The sequence below is a fragment of the Trichosurus vulpecula genome, chromosome 6 (genome assembly GCF_011100635.1).
Source record: "Trichosurus vulpecula isolate mTriVul1 chromosome 6, mTriVul1.pri, whole genome shotgun sequence".
In the NCBI taxonomy this organism is placed as follows: Eukaryota; Metazoa; Chordata; class Mammalia; order Diprotodontia; family Phalangeridae; genus Trichosurus; species Trichosurus vulpecula.
The window spans coordinates 231,531,287-231,553,246 of NC_050578.1; the positions used below are offsets into that span (position 1 = coordinate 231,531,287).

At 37.6% G+C, this 21,960-nt stretch overlaps 1 protein-coding gene across 1 annotated transcript in view; it reads left to right on the forward strand.

Moving 5' to 3' along the window:
• Positions 1-21,960, forward strand: part of ZDHHC13 (zinc finger DHHC-type palmitoyltransferase 13) — a 61,985-nt gene that overhangs the window by 30,276 nt on the left and 9,749 nt on the right. Inside the window, exons 6-14 of the mRNA XM_036762244.1 lie at positions 2,660-2,724; positions 5,774-5,936; positions 6,145-6,270; positions 9,480-9,613; positions 11,460-11,560; positions 16,937-17,061; positions 17,997-18,059; positions 19,054-19,147; positions 20,622-20,705. Coding sequence (XP_036618139.1) covers positions 2,660-2,724; positions 5,774-5,936; positions 6,145-6,270; positions 9,480-9,613; positions 11,460-11,560; positions 16,937-17,061; positions 17,997-18,059; positions 19,054-19,147; positions 20,622-20,705 — 955 coding nt within the window. The remainder of the gene's footprint in view (positions 1-2,659; positions 2,725-5,773; positions 5,937-6,144; positions 6,271-9,479; positions 9,614-11,459; positions 11,561-16,936; positions 17,062-17,996; positions 18,060-19,053; positions 19,148-20,621; positions 20,706-21,960) is intronic.

The following is a 21,960-nucleotide window of genomic DNA, read 5'->3' on the forward strand; positions in this document are numbered from 1 at the left end:
GAATTGTGGGTGACCCACAGGGCAGTGGACATGATGTAAGATGCATGTAAGAAGTCTGCCTTATGTTACCAGTGATTACTTATATTGTGAGAATTAGTGTTTAAAAGATCATCAAGAACATATAAATAGAGAAGGTATGAGATTGTGGATCTATTGTGTAAGGAATAAGGGATAACCAGTGGATAGTCTGTGTGCCTCAGTAGTATCTCTGAAATGTTTAAACACACACACACACACACACTCATAGATACTTCAGTATGTTGAGTGGCCACCTCAGAGAGGATTTACCAGGAATCATGAACAAGAATCTCTCAAGCTTATATACCATTGATGGATTGTGATCTAAGTGACAGAAAAAGTACATGCTTTGGTGAGGCAAAGAATCCATTGAAGTATGGAAGTTTTCATTGAACCTTAAAATAGCTACACTTAGCATAGGTATTGAGCACCATATTTCCATCTACTCTATTCAGGCATAAAGTAAATTCCATTTGGCTCTGTAGCACTTAACTAGATGTAAGCCTATGATAGTTTTCCATTTGAACCCAACAATTTCCATTGTATCTTTAAAACATATCTTCAAAGCCTGGGTTTTTCTTTCACTGACATGTTAAAAATGTTAGTACAGCCCTTAATTAACCCATCACCTGTGTAGTAGATAAAAGATGAATTGGAATTCACATTTCTCACGTGTATTCAGAAATTATTCTGTAAAAAATGACTTGCCCAATGAGGCATCCATTTGTAGCTCAACATGATAGTTTAAATTATAGGATACTAGAAGTGAGGGGCTTCACTGTCAACTTTATCTGCCCAAGATATGCTTTCTGATGGGAAAACAGTTTACATACCAGTAGACTTAGATTGAAAACATATTTACACAAATGCTATCAAAATGATTGCAGTTGGTTTAAACAAGTACTTTCCATCAGTCTTAGCTAATTGAAGTAGAATAATTATAACCTCTTGAGTCATAAATTAGAAAGGAGCAGGAGAAATAAATTCTTCTACTTCCTTCCCTTTGGTTGTCTTCATATAAGGCATCTCAGAAGTCTTACTGCAGTTTTAAACTATTGAAGTTCAAGATTTTGGGGACACCCTGTATGTCACAGTACTTTAAGGCACATATAGCCTTTATTAGTTCAAGGCACTTTTGCTGTTTCTGTTGTATATGATTGTATACAGCATATTTCAGAATTGCAGAACCTCAGATTTGGAAAGAACCATTAGAGGCCATCATCCATCTTTGAAGTATTGAAGTTTATTTGAAAAATTCCCTTCTTTAACACCCTCCATAAGTGGTCCTTCAGCCTCTGTCTGAAGACCTCATATGAGGGAGAACACAGTACATCTCAAGGACCTTTTAATAGATTTGGGCACATTACTGATGAAACTACCATTTGCAAAAGTATAATCCAGAGCAGGGGTGGGGAACCTGAGACCTTGAGTCCACATGTGGCCCTCTAGGTCCTCAAGTGCAGCCCTTTGACTGAATCTAAACTTCACAGAAGAAATCCTTTTATTAAGGGGCTTCATGTGGCCTTGAGGCTGCAGATTCCCCATCTCTGATCTAGAGTATGGAAAGAGAGTTTTGATGACTGCAGTTTCTAGTTCTAATTTATTATAAACATTACTTGCTGATTGCAAAGAGTGATATAATTTTCCTCTTTTCCAACTTTCTTCCTGTCTCATTTTCACAAAGAATTGAATCATACATGATTTCCTTTGAAAATATTAGTATAAAAGCCATTTCCAGCCTATGGAATATAAAGCATAAGATTAATTGAAATGCTGTTTGAATTGTCTTTACAACCATGTTGCTGAGTAGTGTGACAAAGTATTTATATTGACAAAAGAAAAGAAATTCTAACTCCATATTTGCATGTCATATTTGTAAAGTTTCTCCACTAAAATCCTCCTCTGATGCCTCATCATGTCATCAAAGGGACCCTGGGTTCTTGAAAACTGGACCAACAGAATACCAGCTCTGCCCATTTGTGAAGCCTCTAAAGGCTGTGTGTGTATGTGTGTTTGACTGTAGTGCTAGACTGGCTATTTGTTATCTAAGGATGTCCCAGGGATCCCTGGAATGACTCTCTAATCTTACAGAGGGGAATGAAGGAATGAAAGAATGAATGAAAAAGTGTTTACTATGTGCCAGCCATTGTGCTAAGTGCTGAAGATAAAATACAAAAATAAGGACAATCCCTGTCCTCAAGGAGCATATATTCTAATAGAGTAAAATAACACATATAAAGGAGTGCTAGCCAGGGAGGGATATTTTGGCTTGAAAAATTATGGGGCAGGTGATTAGGGAAATGAAGTGAAGTGTAGCCATAACCCAAGCCTAGATATAGTAGGTGATCGAGGCAACCACCAGTTAGGACACTGGAGCCTCAGAGTGGGAATTCTAGGCATTAAAGGGTTAAGTCCTCCAGTACTTGATTTCTGGTACAGGCTTTTTGGAGTCTAGTGAAGAGATGGCCTGGGTATGAAGTTGGCTAGGTGATGCCTCATCCATTTACAGAGATTGTTTGTTAAAGCTTAAAGGAGGTAGGTAGGCTTTGTATTCATAGTTGAGGAGATCTATGCAACCTTGAAATATTTAAGTATATTTGAAAAGTGACGTTGAACAGCTCTTCTCTTCTTTTTGAAATAGAGTATAGACATGACAGATTTAAATGGGCAAACACCACTCATGCTGTCAGCTTACAAAGTACTTGGGTAAGTATTGAGCTTTATTGAGTTATACTCAGTCTAATTCTCTATCCCTTTGCATACATGTATTTCATTAGGTCTGTGTAACTTTGGGATTTGAAGATGTCCCCCTAATAAAAGAATGACAGTAGAACTATGACTAGACCTCTTGATATATTTGCATTTTGGAACACCACTGAAATGTTTTCTGAAAACATTAGCTTGTTATGATGAAAAGTCTAGTTTAATGATGATTAAAACATTCAGATAGGTTACATATTCGGTGGTGCAGGCTCATTAACTTGACTTGTGTTTCCTAGCTTTGTTTGTGTTTTTAATGGTTGCAGCCTGAAATCTAAATGATAAAACGCAGCTTTGCAAAAGAAATGTATAAACGCCATAAATATTTTCTTTGAAACCTCTCCGAATGTATTGCGGATACTGCATTAACATTAAGTACCATTGATTTCAGAAAAAATCTCTTTTTATATACAGTTCCATGAGCTACTTAAAACTTAAACTTTTTTATATTTGTCATCACAAATATGTGGGATTAATAACCATGTGATTGCTGGTGTTTTGTCTGTGCAAAAGCTCCATTTCTTACTGTTAATGTTTTCCAACAGTCTCTGCTTCCATGGATCAACTGTCAGCGGTGACTGATATTTTAGAAACCGAATTAGAGACAAGAAAAGCCCAACTTTTCTTGTAATGCTACTCATTTTATTTTTAAAAATTTTATTGATACCTTTTTAAAAATACCACCATAATATTGACGCTTCACTGCCCCTTATTTGAGCCCTCCCTTGTATCAAAGAAAATCAGTTAAGCCAAACGAGAGTCCTTGGCCTGACAACCATATCCCATACCCATGATGTGTCACCTGGCTCCCATGAAGGGGGCAACGTTTCCTCATCTGTTCTCTAAGGCCAAGATTTGGTCACCACATGTTAATGCCATCTGCTTTACTTTTTACATTTTTATTGATTTTTTACATCACCTTTCATTTCCCAAAATATTCCTCCCCTCTTCTCAGAGAGACATTTCTTATGAGAAAGGATAGAAATGAAAAACAGCCCGTATGTTAGCCAAGTACAGCATTGTATATAGTGCTCTACAGCCACAGTCTCTAAGCTTTATGAATGAAAGAGGGAAGTAATGCCGTTAATTTTAAATACCAAACATTTATTGTTTTTGTCTTCTCTTTCTTTGTTTTATCAGTTTCCATGAGCATAGTATCAATGCCATTATTCCCCTAAAAACTAAAAAAGACTCTGCTGTTTCAATATTAGGCTCTCTGGGACGTCCATAATACTGTAGAAAGGAAAAAAAAATTGATGATAATTGTGTAAAAATACTTGATTTTCTAATCTATAAAATGAGGGCATTGAATTAGATGACTTATAAAGTTCTCTCCAGTTTTGTATTTATTCCATTCAATTGTGGTCCATCGCTTTAATATAGATTAAGATTAAGAGCTTCTCTTCATTTGTCTGTTCTATTTAAAGTAGGTTAAGTGTGAGCTATTATCATTAGCTTTAAGGGTAGCCATAGGAATTTCACTTTCTTTACCACAAAAATTTTTTTTTAACATTTAGGGCAAGCTGTAGATTCTGGGAAAGCAATAGAGATATGATATTTACCCTTCATAGTTTAAAATAGTGTTTAAGCTCTGCCAAGTGACTTTCTACAAAGATGAAATTTGAAATCATATCTTATACAACTCTACTTTCCCACAATCTCTAGAAAAATTCCTTGCCCATAATAGGTATTTAATAAATATTTCTTGATTTGTTTTGCAAATCATTAGATGAATTCATAAATTTGCATTAATGCACAACTCTTCCTTTTTATTCTTTCTTATATTGTTCACTCTTATTTGGTATATCTTTTCTCCCATTTATCTCCTATCTTTTCTCATTTTCCCAGATAAACAGTAAACTCCTTGATGGCAAAGACTGTCCCATTCATGCATTAATTAATTTAACAATTAATATATTTTATTTTAAAATAAATTGTTTATAAGTAACTGTAAGTATTAAGAAGAAGCAACATGGAATAAAAGATACAGGAGGCAGCTAGGTGGTGCCATGGTTCAGAAAATGCTGGGCCTGGAGTAGAGTCAGGAAGATCTGAATTCACACATAGCCTCAGACATTTACTAAGAAAAAGTCCATTCTCTGCCTTATTTCTTACCTAGCTGTAATCACTGAATTGGTGCTGCCTCAGTCAAACTGAAACCTGGGAAAGACCATAGTTTAAAAAGGCCAAGGTCTCCCACTGCATCCAGGCCCATTTCCAGTCATCCTAATCCATATCCTGCCACTGGACCCAGATGGTTCTGAAAGAGATAATGAGGCTGGTGACTCAGCACAGCTCAGCCTCACTTATATCAAAGTCAAATGCAGGTCATGGTATCACCTCCCTGATGTCATGGTCCTCTACAGAGGACAAACAACAACAGCAACGACAGACATTTACTAGCCACATAACCCTGGACAAGTCACTTAAGTTCTCTCTGCCTCAATTTCCACAACTGTAAAATGGGGATAGTAATAGTGCCTACATCCCAGGATTGTTGTAAAGACCAAATGAGATGATGATAGTAAAGAGCTAAGCATAGTATCCAGGCACATGGCAGGTGCTATTGCTATCTAATTGCTAGCTATGATGATGGTGATGATGATGATGACGATGCCGACGACGACAACGACGATGATGATTGGGTTGAGTTAGGAATACCGGGGGTCAGATCCCTCGCCCCGTGACGCTATGACTGTGAGCGAATCACTTAGTGTCTCTGTGCCTTAGGCAGCTCCCTAGGACTTTCCCTATGAATAGAATTAGATTGGTAGAGAGAATTCCCTCTACAGATGAAATCACATGTACTCTGTATGTATGTGTATTTATAAATAGATACCATTGGAATATAAATTCCACACCACCTAGCACAGGATGTTGTAGGGGCCTGATAAATACTTCCTTGTGTATTAGTGGGGAAAGATGTAAGTAATTCCCCAATATAAGTTATCTTCTGCTAAATACATTGTGGTACTTACCTTTTTTTCATATGCAGACCAGAACCCACTGGATTTCTTTTAAAGTTTAATCCTTCTATCAATGTAGTAGATAAAGTTCACCAAAACACTCCCCTCCACTGGGCAATTGCAGCAGGAAACGTTAGTGCCATTGACAAACTTTTGCAAGCTGGTTCAAGTCTGGATATCAGAAATATTAAGGTATGAATAAGCATTTGTCTCCCATTAATTGTATCTTTGCCTAGAAAAGACTTTTGTCTCCACTTATCGCAGAATAAATGAGAATGATGGACAAACATCACATGGTTCCTCCTTTAAAAAAAGAGTTTATGATTGTGATGATTCAGAGAAATGCACAGTATGCATGATGTTTAAAAATATAATTAGTTTTCCTATCTCTTTTTTTCAGGGAGAAACACCACTTGATTTGGCTCAGAAAAACAGACATCAGCTGATTATCCACATGCTAAGAGTAGAAGCTAAAATGAGAGCAAACAAAAACTTAAGACTTTGCAGGTGGCTACAGAAATGTGAGGTATTTCAGAGTCCATTTGTTGAACATAGTCATTGAAGTTTAAGGCTATTAGGGAAAAAATCCAAGGAGAAATAGTGGCAAGTCATACTTTTCTTGGGAATTGTTAAATGTTTATGGTTTTCCTTGGGAGAATTACTGAGGACTAGCAATTGACATAAAAAACTCGAAGATTCAACTTCTGTTTTTTGTGTTCTTATAAATTTTTAAATGAACTTCTGAACCCTGAAAAAGCTAAGATTTGGCTCATTGATTTAAGAGCTACAGTTTCCCATTATCCCAAATGGTTGACAAAATCTAAATTAGAGCAGTCAGATTCAAATTATGCTTTCTGTTGAGAAAAGGTAAAGCAGAGTATCCAGATGCCTCTTTTAAACTAATATTTCAAATGAGAGATTTCCCCATCCAACTGTAGCCATCTAGGATATAGATAATAGTAGTAATTGGTACTTTCCATTTTTGAGTGGTTCAGAATTAGCAAACATGGCATCCTTCTGCATTGGGCCATTAAGAATATTATAGTTGTGTTGTATTTGGGTAAACTGAGACAAAGGAAGAAGTGGCCTTTACTGTGTGAATGATAGATTTAGAATTAGAGTTTGGAAACCTCAATTTTACCATTATTCCCATGTTCAGACTACACTGATTATGAACTCTGAAGTACCCGAAAGAACCTTTCTTTTCATCCAGCTCTCACTCGATTTGTATCATAACCCATATTTCAGTTGAAAGAGAAGCATCAAGGTGAAGTGAGTGGAGCTGGCCTCCAGGTCAGGAGGGCCAGGGTTTGTCTCTGACTTTTACCAGCTGTGGGACTCTGGTGCAGTCACTTCATCTGTCAGGTGGTGCTCAAGGAGCTGTCCAAGACTCTTAAGGCACAGAGCAGGTGTTGATCTACTTTAGAAGAGGGACTTTCCTCTTGAAGTGTTCTTTATACCAATGAAATCACAAGTTTGGGCCAAACAAAAAACTTAGACTTGGAAAGTACGTCAAAGAGAGAGACACTGTGTCAACCCCAGGGCCTGACTTGACTGACGGCCAACGTGGAACAAAATGGGTTTCTCCTTTTTGGGGTTATAGAGGTTACATCTGCCTCATAGGTATAAGGTATATTTTCAAAGGAGGCATGATGCCTAGATTTGGCTCAGCCCTGCTGCAGATGCTGCTACAGAATCCACAGAAGGGGCATCTCTCTGGCTCTGACTGAATTCAGTGGGCCTGGTGGCCAAGAAACGTTGAACAGGACCCTAGGATTGTCAGGCCATGGGCGTGATCAATTGAATTTTTATTGGGACATTTTCTTGGGCTGAGTTTAATTTCTTGGAGAATCAGAACAGAATGATTTTCCCACCCAATTTTATGTTTTGGGAAATGTCCTTATGTCTATAATTATATGTGTATTATATGTTTTTATATATACCCACTCACATATATGTGAGTGGGTGTGTGTGTGTGTGTGTGTGTATATATATGTATGTATGTATGTATATGCTTATCTTCCTCATATGGAAAATTACACCTAAATGAAGTGTTAGGTTCTCTTTGGATTTACAGGCTCATTCCTTGAAGTCACTACCCCTCTTTGACCTTCAATTAGACTACATTGCTGCCAGATGAACGAATGGTAGCACTGTGTGGTCTGAACAATCAGGCTTAGATGTAGGTGGAGCTAATGGAGAAAGGTTAGCATGCTTTTCTTGACAACCCTTTAAAAATCAGTTTTATATTAAAACATCTGAACATAGCTATGTTACTAAATATTTTTAAAAGATGTTTGTACTGCAGAGCAAGTCTCAAAGAAAACAATACTTAAGTACAATCAGATATCTTGCTAATCCTTAACTGTTGGGAAATTATTCCAACAATAATTTTATAAATAAGCCTTGGGTAAAAAAAAAGTCCCATTGTAACTCACCTTTAATAATTACAAGTCTTTCCAGGGTAAAATACATGCCACTAGTTTCCAACTACTTTTATATCACAAGTCTGGGTGCTTTTCAAAGTCATGACTATAGGAACATCCAGATTGACCTGCTTGTTTTTCCATCTTCTCTCACAATGCCTTTGCGTGGGCACACCCTCTACTTGGAATGCATCCCTCCTCAATTCCACTTCTTAGAACCCTTATTCTAGGTTCTGCTCATGTGCCATTTTTATTTCCTAGTTTAGTGTTTTTGTTTTCTTTTCTTCAGATTACTATGTATGTGCTTTTCTGTTTACAAGTTGTTTACCACTAGGAGAATGAAGTTCCTTGAGGGCAGGGACTGTTTTTCATCTTGTTTTTGTGTCTCCAGGATCAAACATACAATCTTGTCCCTTTCTTGTTTTTCTGGACCTGTGATTTCAGAAAAATAAGGAACTCTCTGCAGCTCTTCTATAACTTCTGGCTTGGAAAGTTCTCCAGGACACTGTGAAATTGAGTGACAATCACATTTCTCATTTCTTTCAGAGCCAAGGCCAACTCCATGTTTTCCTAGCTCTCTGTTCAGTGCACCGTGGGGCCTCTTTGTCTTGCACAAAGTAAGCACTTAGTAAATGCTTACTGGATTGAATTTGAATTATCCCTACCACTGCTATCTTTAATAACTAGTGCCTAAGTAATTCCCAGGTTTTACATCACTTGTCCTTATAATTTTTTCCCTTTCATGTATGCAGAACAGAGAAATTAGAATTACGTGGTAGATCTCTTTGTGAAACCCATAAATGAAAACTAACATTGCATACAGCATGACAGACCCTGGGACTATTTTTTTTTCTTCAAATAAAGGCATTTTTGCTTAGTAATGTATTTGGGAAGAATTGTGAAACTGTTTTCCTCCATCTTTTGACTTCCGTAGCTAGGTCTGGAGTTGATTGTGCTCCTGTTAGCAACCATCAGCCTTGTATTATTCTTTCTATTATAGACAATTATGTGAAAGAGTTTATAGTCACACAAAACCAACTTATGCTTGAAGTGACTTTCTAAAACAGGTAATATTTCTTACAGAAAAAATACACATCTTGAGCAACTAAACATTTTAAGCATCTAAACACAAAACTCAACAGGATTTTCACCATAACTCATAGGAATTTTTCAGGTATATTTCTCTAAGTTTATGACTTAGCAATCCAACTACAGGAAGTTTCCTGTATCACTGCTATTGTTAAAATAATTATTATTGACGTGGATCCTATAAGGAGTCTAACATATTTTACCTATTGTATTTTAATAGCTTTTCCTGCTGTTGGCACTTTCCACAATTACGATGTGGGCAATAGGATACATAATGGACCTCAATTCAGATTCTTGGCTTTTAAAAGGAAGTCTTCTTGTTGCAGTATTTTTTGTTGTGTCTTTATTTCCAAGGTATGTACACTTTTTCCTGAGTTGCTATCACAGTGGCTGTGCATTCATTACTTAGTTTGGATGGAGACTAGCAGAGCTAGGGTGGGGCAGTAACAGCTTGGTTCCAGAGTGGTGATTGTCAGAGGACCCTGACAACACTTGTACTCCTTTGGCAGATAGAAACAACTAATTATACTTAGCAAGAATGGTATGCTTCCTCCTCCAGTGACCACCCTCCACTTGAGCTGTTTCCCTCCTCACTTTGCTCCTTCCCTCAGTGTTTGCCTGCCCAGTAGTGTCCTGGAGTTTCTTTCCTCCTGGGGGCCTTGTGTCCTGATGATTTTCCTCAGGACTTCCCTTTTCCCCTTCCTTCAACGGAAGTTATCTTAAGGAATACTGTTTTTTAAATTTTTAATTCAATTTTATTTTACTTTATTTTCACATCTGCCTTTTCTCCTTCCCAGAGCCCTTTCCCTCCTTCCCTCGTTGAGAAAGCAAAAACAAATTCCTGCACTGGCCATGTCCAAAAAAAAAGAAAGAAAGAAAGAAAAAGAGTGTCATTCTGTACTCTGAAGTTAAGGGATCACTTTGAGGGCACCTTTCATGCTGATTGCGTGTGTGTGTGTGTGTGTGTGTGTGTGTGTGTGTGTGTGTGTGTGTTGCTTGCCCCAGGTCCCAGAATCAGCAGTTATAGCTCTACTGCTTCTCTGGGTTTGTGCCTTTTCCTAGAAATGTGAATGTTAATAATCAACATAATTAAATCCTGAGGGCCAGTGGGATGGGTGACCTTCCTGCTGTATTTGGCAGTGAGGAAGCAAGTCTGGCAAGATCGACTTGCCTGGAACCTGCTGTTTCTCCAGGCAGTAAGCCGCCCTTACCATTGTTTAAGAGAAATAATCCTGTTGCATCCATCTTTCTCTGCCTTCTTCCCCTTTACCAAAGCACGGCTGCTTTGTTGTTTTAGAGAAATCAAAGGCTATGTACAAAAGGCTTAAAGCTTTTTCTTTCAGTATGCGTGTGACTAATCCACTTGACAAAAATGAGTGAGAATCTTCGTGTCACTTGGGAAGTTTTGAACATATTAGGTTCATAGCTTCTTATGGAGGTGACTACAGCCTGGAAATGCTTAAGGTCTATTTCATGTGTGATTGGGGAAGTAAGAGAAATACAGAACATTTGCTATGTGCTAGAATATATATTTATGTAAATATACTCTTTTTACATAGTATATGTACTATGGCTCTTAAATACTAGAACAGTATTGTAAAAACTTGGCATCGTACATAAAATATGTGAAAGCATTTGGGCGTTTAGGTATATAAGCAATCATAGAACTGGAACAAACCCTGAAGACCATCAAGGCTGATTCCCTCATTTTACAGATAAAAAAACTAAGGCCTAAATAGATGAATTGACTTATATAAGTCAGTGGACTTGGAACAGTGAAAGAGACTCAGTGGTTTATTGGTTTGTTAGTAAAATAGGAGGACAAGCCACTGGTTACGTGCTTTGACAGCAATTTAGAAATATATGATTATACCTAAACCATTCCATATATTTTATCTTTATAATTCTTTAAAACAAAACAAGTCTAGATGACTTGGTAAAAAATGTGTAAAAATTTTAGGTTACAGGCTAAAAAATGTTTTCTCTAAGAATGAAAAAAAAATTTCTTTGTGGGAATGGAAGGGGGGTGCAGAAATAGAACTAAATATTGACTGTGCATGGAATTTGCCATAACCGTTTTCGTCTTGTATCCTTACTACCTAGAACAATGTCTGGCACATGGGGGCACTTAATAAATATTTGTTGATTGGTTGATCATGCTCTCTAGAAATAGGTTTTCCTTTTTTTTTTTTTAACACAGGTTCCTCGTGGGGCACAAGAACCTCAAGTATTTGCCAGCCCTTATTTTGCTGAGCTCCATTTTTTGGATATCCCTGACGTGGTTCATCTTATTTTTGCCTGATATCCTTTGTGTGAACTAAGTCACATTTCTTATTTATATCCAATGCCAGGTTAATTTCTCTGCTCTCAAAAAGAAGTATCCTTATTCTGAATTGAGTATCGGATAATATTCAGGGAAGGAAGTTGAAATTCATATCCCCTTAAAGATCTGGATACTTTAAAAAAAATTGATAAATCTATTTCAACAGAACTGGTTTCCTTTGTAATCTCAGGGATTTAATTTTATTTGTTTAAAAACATTATTCAGAGAAGGGGTCTAGGGCCAAAGTGGCTCGCAACACAAAAAAGGTTAAGGATACCTGATACCTGCTTTAAAGATTCAAAATGAAGGGCTTTCATGGATGAAAAATTAATTTTTTACCTTCTGAAAGAGGGCTTATAGAATGCTGTGGGAACAGAAGGTGCCCAAGTTTTTTTTATTATTATTTAGAACAGTAACATGCGATGTTGTGTTTTAACTGTTGCACATAAATATGGTTGATTTCTTGAATCTGTCCCTTGAGCAGTTTGATCACTTAACTTGGCCAGGAATTTTATAGAACAAGAATTCTTCAATGGAGAAATCCTTTGAGAACAAAACCCCCATTAACAAAACCAATGTAGGCATGGGAGAGTTTGGGAGAAGGTCTTGTCTCCTCATTATTTCATTTGTGACAAAAAGCAGCTAAGAAAGGAGACAATAAGTCTTTCCTAGATACAAATTTCTTGTGGAGCTGAATTTACCTGCCTGAATACAGATGTCAGTTATAGAGGGAAAAGAGGAAAGGAAAAAGCATTTATTAAGCACCCGTGTGCCAGGTTCTATGCTAAGTGATTTACAATTATTATCTCATCTGACCTTCACAATAGCCCAAGATTATAGGTAGATAATTAGGTGCTGTGATCACCATTTTTGCAATTGAGGAAACTGAGGCAAACAGGTTAAGTGATTTGCCTCGGATCACATAGCTAGTAAGTGCCTGAAGCTAGATTTGAATTCAAGTCTTCCTGACTCAAGGCTCAGTGCTCTATCCATTGTAACACGTAGCTGCCTCTGTTGTTTGAAAGAGAAGGAAAGGCCCCACTCAGGTGACAGCTAGTTGCAGCAGTCACCTGACAGGCAACTGCTGGAAGAGAAATGAGAGTGTATTTCCATGTAGGCCCCAGACTTGAGGAATCACAGCCTCCATTGCCAAAAAGGAAGGGAGGAAAGACAGACCTTTCTGGAACTCAGAGGGGAAGAGATTAGGGTCTTGAAATACATGTTTATGTTATTTCCAATTATGGTCATGAAATTTCTGACAGTGTCCCCGGGGGGAATCTTCTTTGTTAACAGAGACATAACATTGTGATTGGAAATAAGTTGAGCTTACTTACACTAAAGATACTTAGACATTTTTAACTCTGAATATAATACAAAATTGAGAGAACCTACTGGTGGACAGGCAAACCTGGGGAGGGGATTACAGCTGACAAGAGGGAATACTTCATTCCTTTGTCCAGAGTCCCCCTTGGTACGCAGTTGTTCCTAAACATTAAATGTAAAGCTTGCTGTTCATGAAAGGCTCTGGGTGAATCACTAGGTGGCACACTTCTTCTTCAGATAAATGGGATTTTTTTTTTAAAGCAATGAAACTGACCTGCATATGCCCTTTGGATGTTTCCTTCTTGGGCTGTGTACTCCATAGTCTCATTTTCCTGTTAGAAATGTCCAGTATTTGTTCAAATTCAGATTCTTCATGTGGATGTTATTTTTTTAAAATTTATATATTTTCAATTACATATGAAAACAATTTTTAACATTTGTTATTTAAAATTTTGAGTTCCAAATTCTCTCCCTGCCTCTCTCACATCCCCCTTCCTTGAGAAGGCAAGCAATTTGATACAGATTAGACATGTGCAATCATGAAAAACTTATTTCCATATTAGTCATGTTGCAAAAGAAAACACAGACAAAAAAAGCCGAGAAAAATAAAGTTAAAAAAGTATCCTTTGATCTCCATTCAGACTCTCTATCAGTTCTTTTTCTGGAGGTAGATAGCATTTCTCATCATAAGTCCTTTGGAATTGGTTTAAATCATTGTATTGCTGAGAATAACTAAGTCAATCACAGTTGATCCATCATAGAACATTGCTGTTACTATGCACGCTGTTCTCCTGGGTCTGCTTACTTCACTTTGCATGAGTTCATATATGTCTTCCCCAGTTTTTCTGAAACCAGTGGATGTTATTTTTAATGCACATGCAGACTCTGTGTAGACATCACTTGTTAGAAGACCACTTTGTGGTGTAGTATGTCTAAGTAGTATCTTTTTTCCCACTAATTCAACAAGCATTCATTAAGCTCCTACGACACACAGGGTATTGTGCTATCTGGGGTATGTCTCAAAGAAGGTTAAGCATTTTTGCCCTTGAGCAGTTTATAATATGGGTAATAAAATAGAGCTGACATATGCAAAATTATTAGGGAACAATTAAGTGAAAGATGGAGTGGTATTAGTGATAAGTGCAGTGGGAATATCAGCATAGAAACCTTCATGACAGAGATTAGATCCTGATTGACAGTAACAGGATGTAAAGAAAGGTTTGTCATCATATGCTTCATCTCCCAAGCTGTATTGCTTTAGTTTACCTGCAGTGATTCTTTTGTTGGGCTTTTGGGATTGTGACAGGAAAATTAAGTTGATCTTGTTTGCACAGGGTCATCTTAAAGTTACGCAAGCAGTAGAACGGGTACTTCCAGGGAAGCTGCTTGTGAATGTAGCTTATTTTAAGTTACGCCACATCGATGTAAATCTGGTTTTAAAGGAAAAAAAATTAAGAGGTGACTGCTTTTCACAGTGACTCACCTTAGAGTTCCCTTGAGTGCTTTTATTTTATTTAAAATGTGATTTATTTTGCAAAGAAAAAAATTAGTCTATACATAGTCTTTATCTTTTTTCCCTACACCTCAACCAGATCTTGTGCAAAGAGGGGAACAAGATGAGTATTTGAAAGTCAGAAGCTATTACTACTAATACCTTTTCTGCCATGAGCTGCCTGCTGCTAATTTATAAAAACTGAAGTGTCTAAGCCTCCTGGGAAGTGTTTCTAAATTGGCCTTTATTTTGCAGCAGCAAATGCATTGTAATGAAGGAGAGCAGAGAAGCCAGAGACCTCATATGTCCTTCCTTTCAATACGCTCATCTCCACAATAACAATATGAAAATTCCGTACCCCGCAAGGGTCCTGACAGAGGTCATACATGGGTTCCATGAAGAACCACAGACACTATAGGGAGTGTTTGATTGTTTATGGACATATCAGGAATTGTTCCCCCCCTATACCTCTGGCCTCAATGGCTTTGCTACTGCCCTCACCTGGCATCATTTCCACACCCACATACCAGGGGCAGCGGGAGTAGACACATTAGCTTTTGTAAGACAGTATGAGTTAGTCTTTAAAACACAACCCCATCCTTTCCTGAAAGACCTGGCATGGAAGGCCTTTATTTTCAGAAAACTCCAAGAAAAATGCCAAGATGCTAGATGGGACACTTCTTCTGAGAGAGGAAAGGAGACTGCTGATGGGGAACTATCCACAGTTCAAGACAAGGTTCCATGTTTGGGGATATCCTCATTGCAAATAGGATAAGACAACAGCCATTCCTGGATAGCCACAGGAAGATGTTTGTTGTTAGGCTATACCAACTAATTGGGCTAAGAGGAAGCAGTGATTCCAGATGGCAATTTTTAATTGTTTTCTTGAGTCTGTGTATGTTTTGTTACATTTTGTCAATGTAACACTTGAAGCCAGGATTAAACAGGGAGTGGAGAGCAGACTACAATGCCTTTAAGAAACTGAGAAGTTATTTTAATGACCCCCAAATTCTCATTGAAGCAACAGCCCATCGTAATACCAATATGCCTCTGTGATGTATGGTTATGAGTCATGGAACAATATATATCTTCTGAAGAAATAAAAGGAATGTCACTCAGAGGGCAACGGAGAGGCACCTTATGGGTGTGTGCCGGCTATAACATATTACAAATATGGAACAACAGTACAGAAATGAACTGGAGAGTCCAACCCATATAATCCTTTAAAAACAGGACTTAGACAAGCCACAGTGAAGGGTGCTAACCATTTCCTATGCTTATTGGGTTCAACCACAATTGTGGCCATGTGGCTTCTGGATTTTAGGGTGTGTTTTTCATAACCCAGTTTCTACCCCCAGGCCCCTAGGATGACATTTTCTGTGCTATGCAAGAGTCCTAACAGCAGAAACTCTAGAAAGATTATGGCAGTCACTGGATGTCAGGAGATGGATCCTTTTTTGATCATAGCCAAAATTATTGTTATAATCACTGTCATCATCTTGTCACAATGACAAAGCGATTTTTGCCTTTGCTATTTTGTTTTTGCATTTCAAAAGGGAGATATATCTACTTCAGAATATGTTCTGTATTAAGCCATCTGATCTGTGTGGGCTGTTTCTAGTAGTTTTGTTTGTTTGTTTTTCCCTCCAAATACGCTTACCATAATATTATTACTTATACTACAGTGATTAAATGGAACTTTCACTTAAACAATGTGTATCCCTGCCCCCAACAACCCCATCATACCCCATCCACACTTTACCTGGCCCTTTGTGCTGCTTGCCCACTTCCTGTAAATCCTCCCCAATTGGTCTCTCCAGCTAGTTGAGGGCCTTCTCTCGGCATTAGGAAGATACCAATGTAGTGGTAAGGCCTTTCTAGCTGTTATCCCTCCCTAACATGTTGCAAGGCAATTCATTCTCCTTAATGTACTAAAGCCTATTTACACCCATCCATTCAGCTCTCCATTGTAATATTATTACACACAAGGATTAGTAAATATGAATTGTACCAACATCTAACATAAGTAAAATTTTCAAGCCTATCTAACATACATAGAAGCTGATCATATTTGAAGTATTTTTGCAAAGAATGTGTTTGTTAAGATTAACTACAGAAGCTGCTTTTAAATGGTTTTAGTGTAATTAACAATAAAAGTAGATTTCCCTTCCTTCCTCTTCCCTCTCTCTCTAACTCCTTCCCCTGCAGGGTCCAAATTAGAGATTTGTTTCTTCTGTTCTTTTAGAGGCTTTAGAGTCTCTTGGAGGTCCCATAGTAAAATGCAGATATTTCTAGGTGAAATAACATCTTAAGCTTTTGTTAGATAGACTTTGTGTGAGTGTGGGGGTGGGGGGAGAATTAAGTAACTACTAGCCATTCAGTTACTGAATCTGAACAGCTAGGTGATGGGATAGACCCTGGTGGGAGGAATATGGTATCAAAAGGAGAAAGGAAAGGGTGATACATGCAAGCTCACCCCCATCACTCCCATTTGTTTGGCTAGAATATTGAATCCTATGTTCCTTGACCTGGCTTTTACATTTAACAGGCACCCCTCTTCAGATTTCTTTCTTTCTTAGTGTGATTGGCTTCCTCTACTTTTTCTACAAAACCTGGGTCACCGATCCTGGCTATTCCAAGACTTCAGAAGAAGAAAGGAAAACGGTAAATTCTTTAAGTAGCTCCATTGATATCTCCTTTGGTTTGAAATATAGTTGTCGAATTTCTCCACTTTGTTTCATTATGTGTTCTTTTATTATCAACAGCCAAACTTTTATTAGTGGATTGTACCCGAGTTTCCCATTAATCTTTATGATATATTTGGTGTTCTAAATCTTTTTTTTTTTCGTGTTTATAAATACATGCAGTTCTACTAGGAAACAGTTGTTCCTTAACTGAGGCTGAGGCAGCTTGGTGGCATAGTTAATAGAGTATGGCACTTCAAGTCAGGGAGATCTGAGTTTGAATCCTGCCTCGGACACTTACTAATTAACTGTGGGACACTTAATCCCTATGGGCTGAAGTTTACTCAACTGTAAAAAGAGGGGGTTGGACTCAATAAGTTCCCTTCCAACTCAAAATCAGTGATCAATGATTTCTGAATATTTTAAGGCCTTTACTGTGGTGGTCCCTTTCTCTTCTCTCAAGCCAGATTATAGCAAGAGTAAATACACCTGCTTACCAGTAGGATCTCTCTCATCGCTTGTGAGAGAGTAACGAGTGTGAAGTTTCCAGTGAAGTGCCCTTTTAGCAGGTTGGCGAAAGTACTTCTGACCTTTGCTGAGACGTCTGTTGCTTCCATAAAATCAAGAGCACATATGACTTATGGTGCCACCGTCTCTCTTAAAGGCTGACTTTGTCCAGTGGTCAGAAGAGGGAGGGAATTGTCACAGAGTTGATAGTGCAACTCTATATGCATCGAGATTTATGGACTACAATAGAAAATGTAGCCTCAAAAAGTTACAATATTTCCAATGTGTAATGATTTGGTAGTAACTCTTTCAAATTGTTTTCTTTCTACCTGTGGTCTGTGCAATGGTACTTAGCCATACATGATTAGATAAGAAACACAATTATCATGTCATTTTTAATCCTTTCAGAATATCATTGCCCTTGCAGAAGCTGGTTGCCTGGATTTCAGAACGTTTTGCACAACCTGTCTTGTAAGTGAACCTCTTCCGTGTATTCTTTTTCTCAGTAAAAGCAAACTACTGAGATGGCATTACCGGGGTTGGGGGGTTCACTATTCACTATTTGGAACATTTTGTGATATTCCTATGTTCCTTTATCTTTACCAATATTTAAATTTTAAGTAATGTCAAAAAGATCATCTGCCATGGGAAGGTTTTATAAATATTACATAATTATATGTACCACTTACCTGTCCTAGGAAGAACAGTGGGTTTGAAATCAGAAGGCCTGTGTTTGAGTCTTGCTTCTGCTGTTTTAATACCTGAGTGACTTTGGTCATTTAACCTCTCTAGCCCTCAGCTTTTTCATCTTCAAGATAAGTGGGTTTGACTTAATTGGTATTTAAAATCCCTTCCAACTTTAAATCCTATGAACTCTCAATTATACACTTCGAAAATTATCAGCGTCTTTTGTTTGTCCCTGCCCACCAGCATGTATCCTACTGTTCACTATGGCTGGCCCAAGAAATAAAAACTAAACTTTATATATCCTAATCAAAACAGAATCATGATAGTAAATCTACTGTCCCAAATTCTAGATGACATTCTAGAGTCAAATTGAAATGATTTATTGATTGTCTCCTATTTTGTATTATCTATACCACTATATCCCTTCATTAAATAATAATTGAGATTAACATTCAGCCTATAATTTGAAAAGCATACTACTTCCTTTGGAATCACTCAGAATCATAGAATATTAGAGCTGGAAAACAACATAGAAATCATCTAATCCAATTCCTCTGTTTTCAGGTGAGGAAATTAAACTCCATATAGGAGAAGGAACTTGTCTCATGGCAATCAGAAAGTCAGTGGCAAATAAATATTTACAAAACCTACAGACTCTTTGTCTAGGGCTTTTTTCCACTGCAAGAAGAAGTTGAAGCATTAGCTATCCTTCAATTAATGCACAGCTTGAGTGCTTAAGTGTCAGTTTTTCACTAAGGATTCTTGCCCTTCCAATTAGGTAAAGAAACCATTAAGGTCCCTCCACTGTCAGCTCTGTAATTCCTGTGTGGCTCGATATGATCAGCACTGTCTATGGACTGGACGCTGTATAGGTGAGATTGCATGTCCATGTCTGTTCGGGTTCATGGGCACTCATGTATTTATTTATTTTTTTTTTGCTTTTTTTTGGCAGGGCAATTGGGGTTAAGTGACTTGCCCAAGGTCACACAGCTAGTACATGTGTCAAGTGTCTGAGGCCGGATTTGAACCCAGGTCCTCCTGACTCTAGGGCCAGTGCTCTACTGACTGCGCCACCTAGCTGCCCTCATGTATTTATTTTAAAACAGCAAACAAATCCTCTGTAATTGGCATGTTGGCATAAAGGTCCACCTATAGTCATGATGCCATAGGTTCTCCAATTACTTTTGTACCAATGAGGTACAAGAAGAAGAGTCAATACAAAGGAATTAGATGGGGGAGGAGGGCTGGTAGAGTTCTGGTGACCTCTTCATTGGGAATGGGTTTAAGAGGGAACAATACATATATATATATATATACATATATATATATATATATATATAGATAGATAGATAGATAGATATAGATATAGATATAGATATAGATATAGATATAGATATAGATAGATAGATATAGATATATAGATATATATCTGGAAGAGTATAAGTTTTCTAAATTCAAAGAAATAAAATGGTAAGGAGATGGGGAGGGGGAAGAGGACAAGGGGGGGATTTCTAGAGGGGAGGGTGAGGGAATAGGTTTTAGGGGGCTGCAAAAGGGTGTTTAGATTTATGGAAATGGGAGAGTAAGGGAGTGATCTTTAGATGGGAGGGTGAGGGAGTAGGTTAAAGGGGGGTATAGAAGGGTGCTTAGATCAATGGGAATGGGAGGATAAGGGAGGGAACTTTAGAGGGGAGGGAATAGGTTATAGGGGGCTACAAAAGGGTGTTTAGATTTATGGAAATGGGAGGGTAAGGGAGGGAGCCTTGGAGGAGGGTAGGTTAAGTAATAAGAAGGCAAGATAGTGGGTAGAAGTAAAGCAGAGGAGTCAGGAAACAAAGAGATATGCACAAACATAAAGACAAAGATCAGGAGTAGAATTTGTTAGGGAAAGCATATGTCTATATATGTATGTATATATGTGTATGTATATATCTATATTTATGTAGTAATATATCTGCACTTAATTGTAGCCTTCTTGGGGGAGGGGTGAAGAAGGGTGAGAAAAAGAACCAAGTAAAAAGTACACAGCAGAGAACAAAAGAAAACTTAGAAGGAAGCAAAGAAAAGAAGGACAGCTCTCCAAACAACATGTATTTATCATACAGGCTTTCTTGAAATGAAAATTTATTGTTATGTATTCTGAATCCTCTCTTATGTTCTGCTATGCACGACATGCTTTTTTTTTTCTTTTCTTAAACTTTGTATTTAAGTTCCAATATTTAAGTTTATGGTTTTTTTCCTTTTCTCTACTCTCTATCTGTGTTCTGGTGTTTGAGTCTAAAATATTTTTTTAAATGGGAAAAAATTTAAGAGGAGTTATTCAGTATTTCTTTTTTTTGAATTCAGGTTTTGGAAATCATCACTATTATATATTCTTCTTAATTTTCCTTGCCATAGTCTGTGACTGGATGTTATATGCAACTCTTCTCTGTAAGTATGGTTGGCTGGTTTGTTTTTTTTGCCACATTGGTCCATCCACCTATAGTCATGATGCCATAGCTTCTCCAGTTACTTTTGTACCATTCTGCCAAGGTGCTGGTAAACCATACAACTTCCCTTAAAGGCTTTTCTAGTGATTAAATAGGACAAAATGAATATAAAGTGATTTGAGCCCAATTTAAGGTGCTGCATAACTATGAGCTGTTATTGTTGTTGTCATTCAAAAATGGCTGTCTATGGAACGTCATCAGTTGTAGAAGTCATATGAAGTAAGGGTATTGTTTATCAATTTTCATTTGTAACCTAATGATTGAATGAAGAATGTGCTCTTTGGATTGGCTGACAACACCAAGCTACAAGATATTTCCCAACAAACTTAAAAGAGGTGAGAATTTAAAGTGTTCTTGTCAAATTGGAAAAAAAATGATTGGAAATATAAGTTCAGGGAAGGCAGCCCACCTGGGGAAAATGACTAACTACCAGAATTCCAGATGAGAAAGAACCTGGTTGGTACAAGTGTATTGGCAAAGAATGATTGAAAATCAGCTAAGCCTCAACTGGCTGATAGTTTAAGAAAAACAAGTATGATCCACAGATGGGAATATAGATGTAGGAACTTAGAGAGAATTGGAAGGGTCAGGAACTAGTAGCCTGTGAGGAAAAAAATGAACCATGTTACCTGGCACGAAGAAAGCTGTGAGAATTTAATAACATTTTGAAAGAACAGTGATCTTTTACAAAGGATGCTAAGCAGTTCTCCATTTCTCTTATAGACTGATCAAAAGGAAATTGATTTAAATTAAATCAAGATGGATTTAGTTTATATGTTTCAAACAATTTCTTGACTATTTCTCATGGATAGAAATTTCAGCCTTTGGAAATTTTGAAATAGTGTACATTGTGATTCGTGTGAGTTGAGTTAGTCTCATAAGAGATATGGTGGTGGACACAGGTCTCAAACCAGTTCCATATGGCACTTGTAGTTCTGAAACCAATTCTTGGGATTAATTCTTCTTGTGGCAACCTCTGTAACTAAAAGCAATTGCCAACATAGTTGGCTACCAAACTTCCAGAGTCTTATCCTTTTAAAAGCTTCTGGGTCATGCCTGGCCATGCAAGAAAGCACATTCTTTTTCTAGTGCCCTGGCTCATTTGGAAAGTTTTCCTTTTTAGGCCTGATTGCAAAGCATATTCCTGGAAAGACCTTTCTGTATTGGCCTCAGAGAAGTGACTTCTACTTGTCACT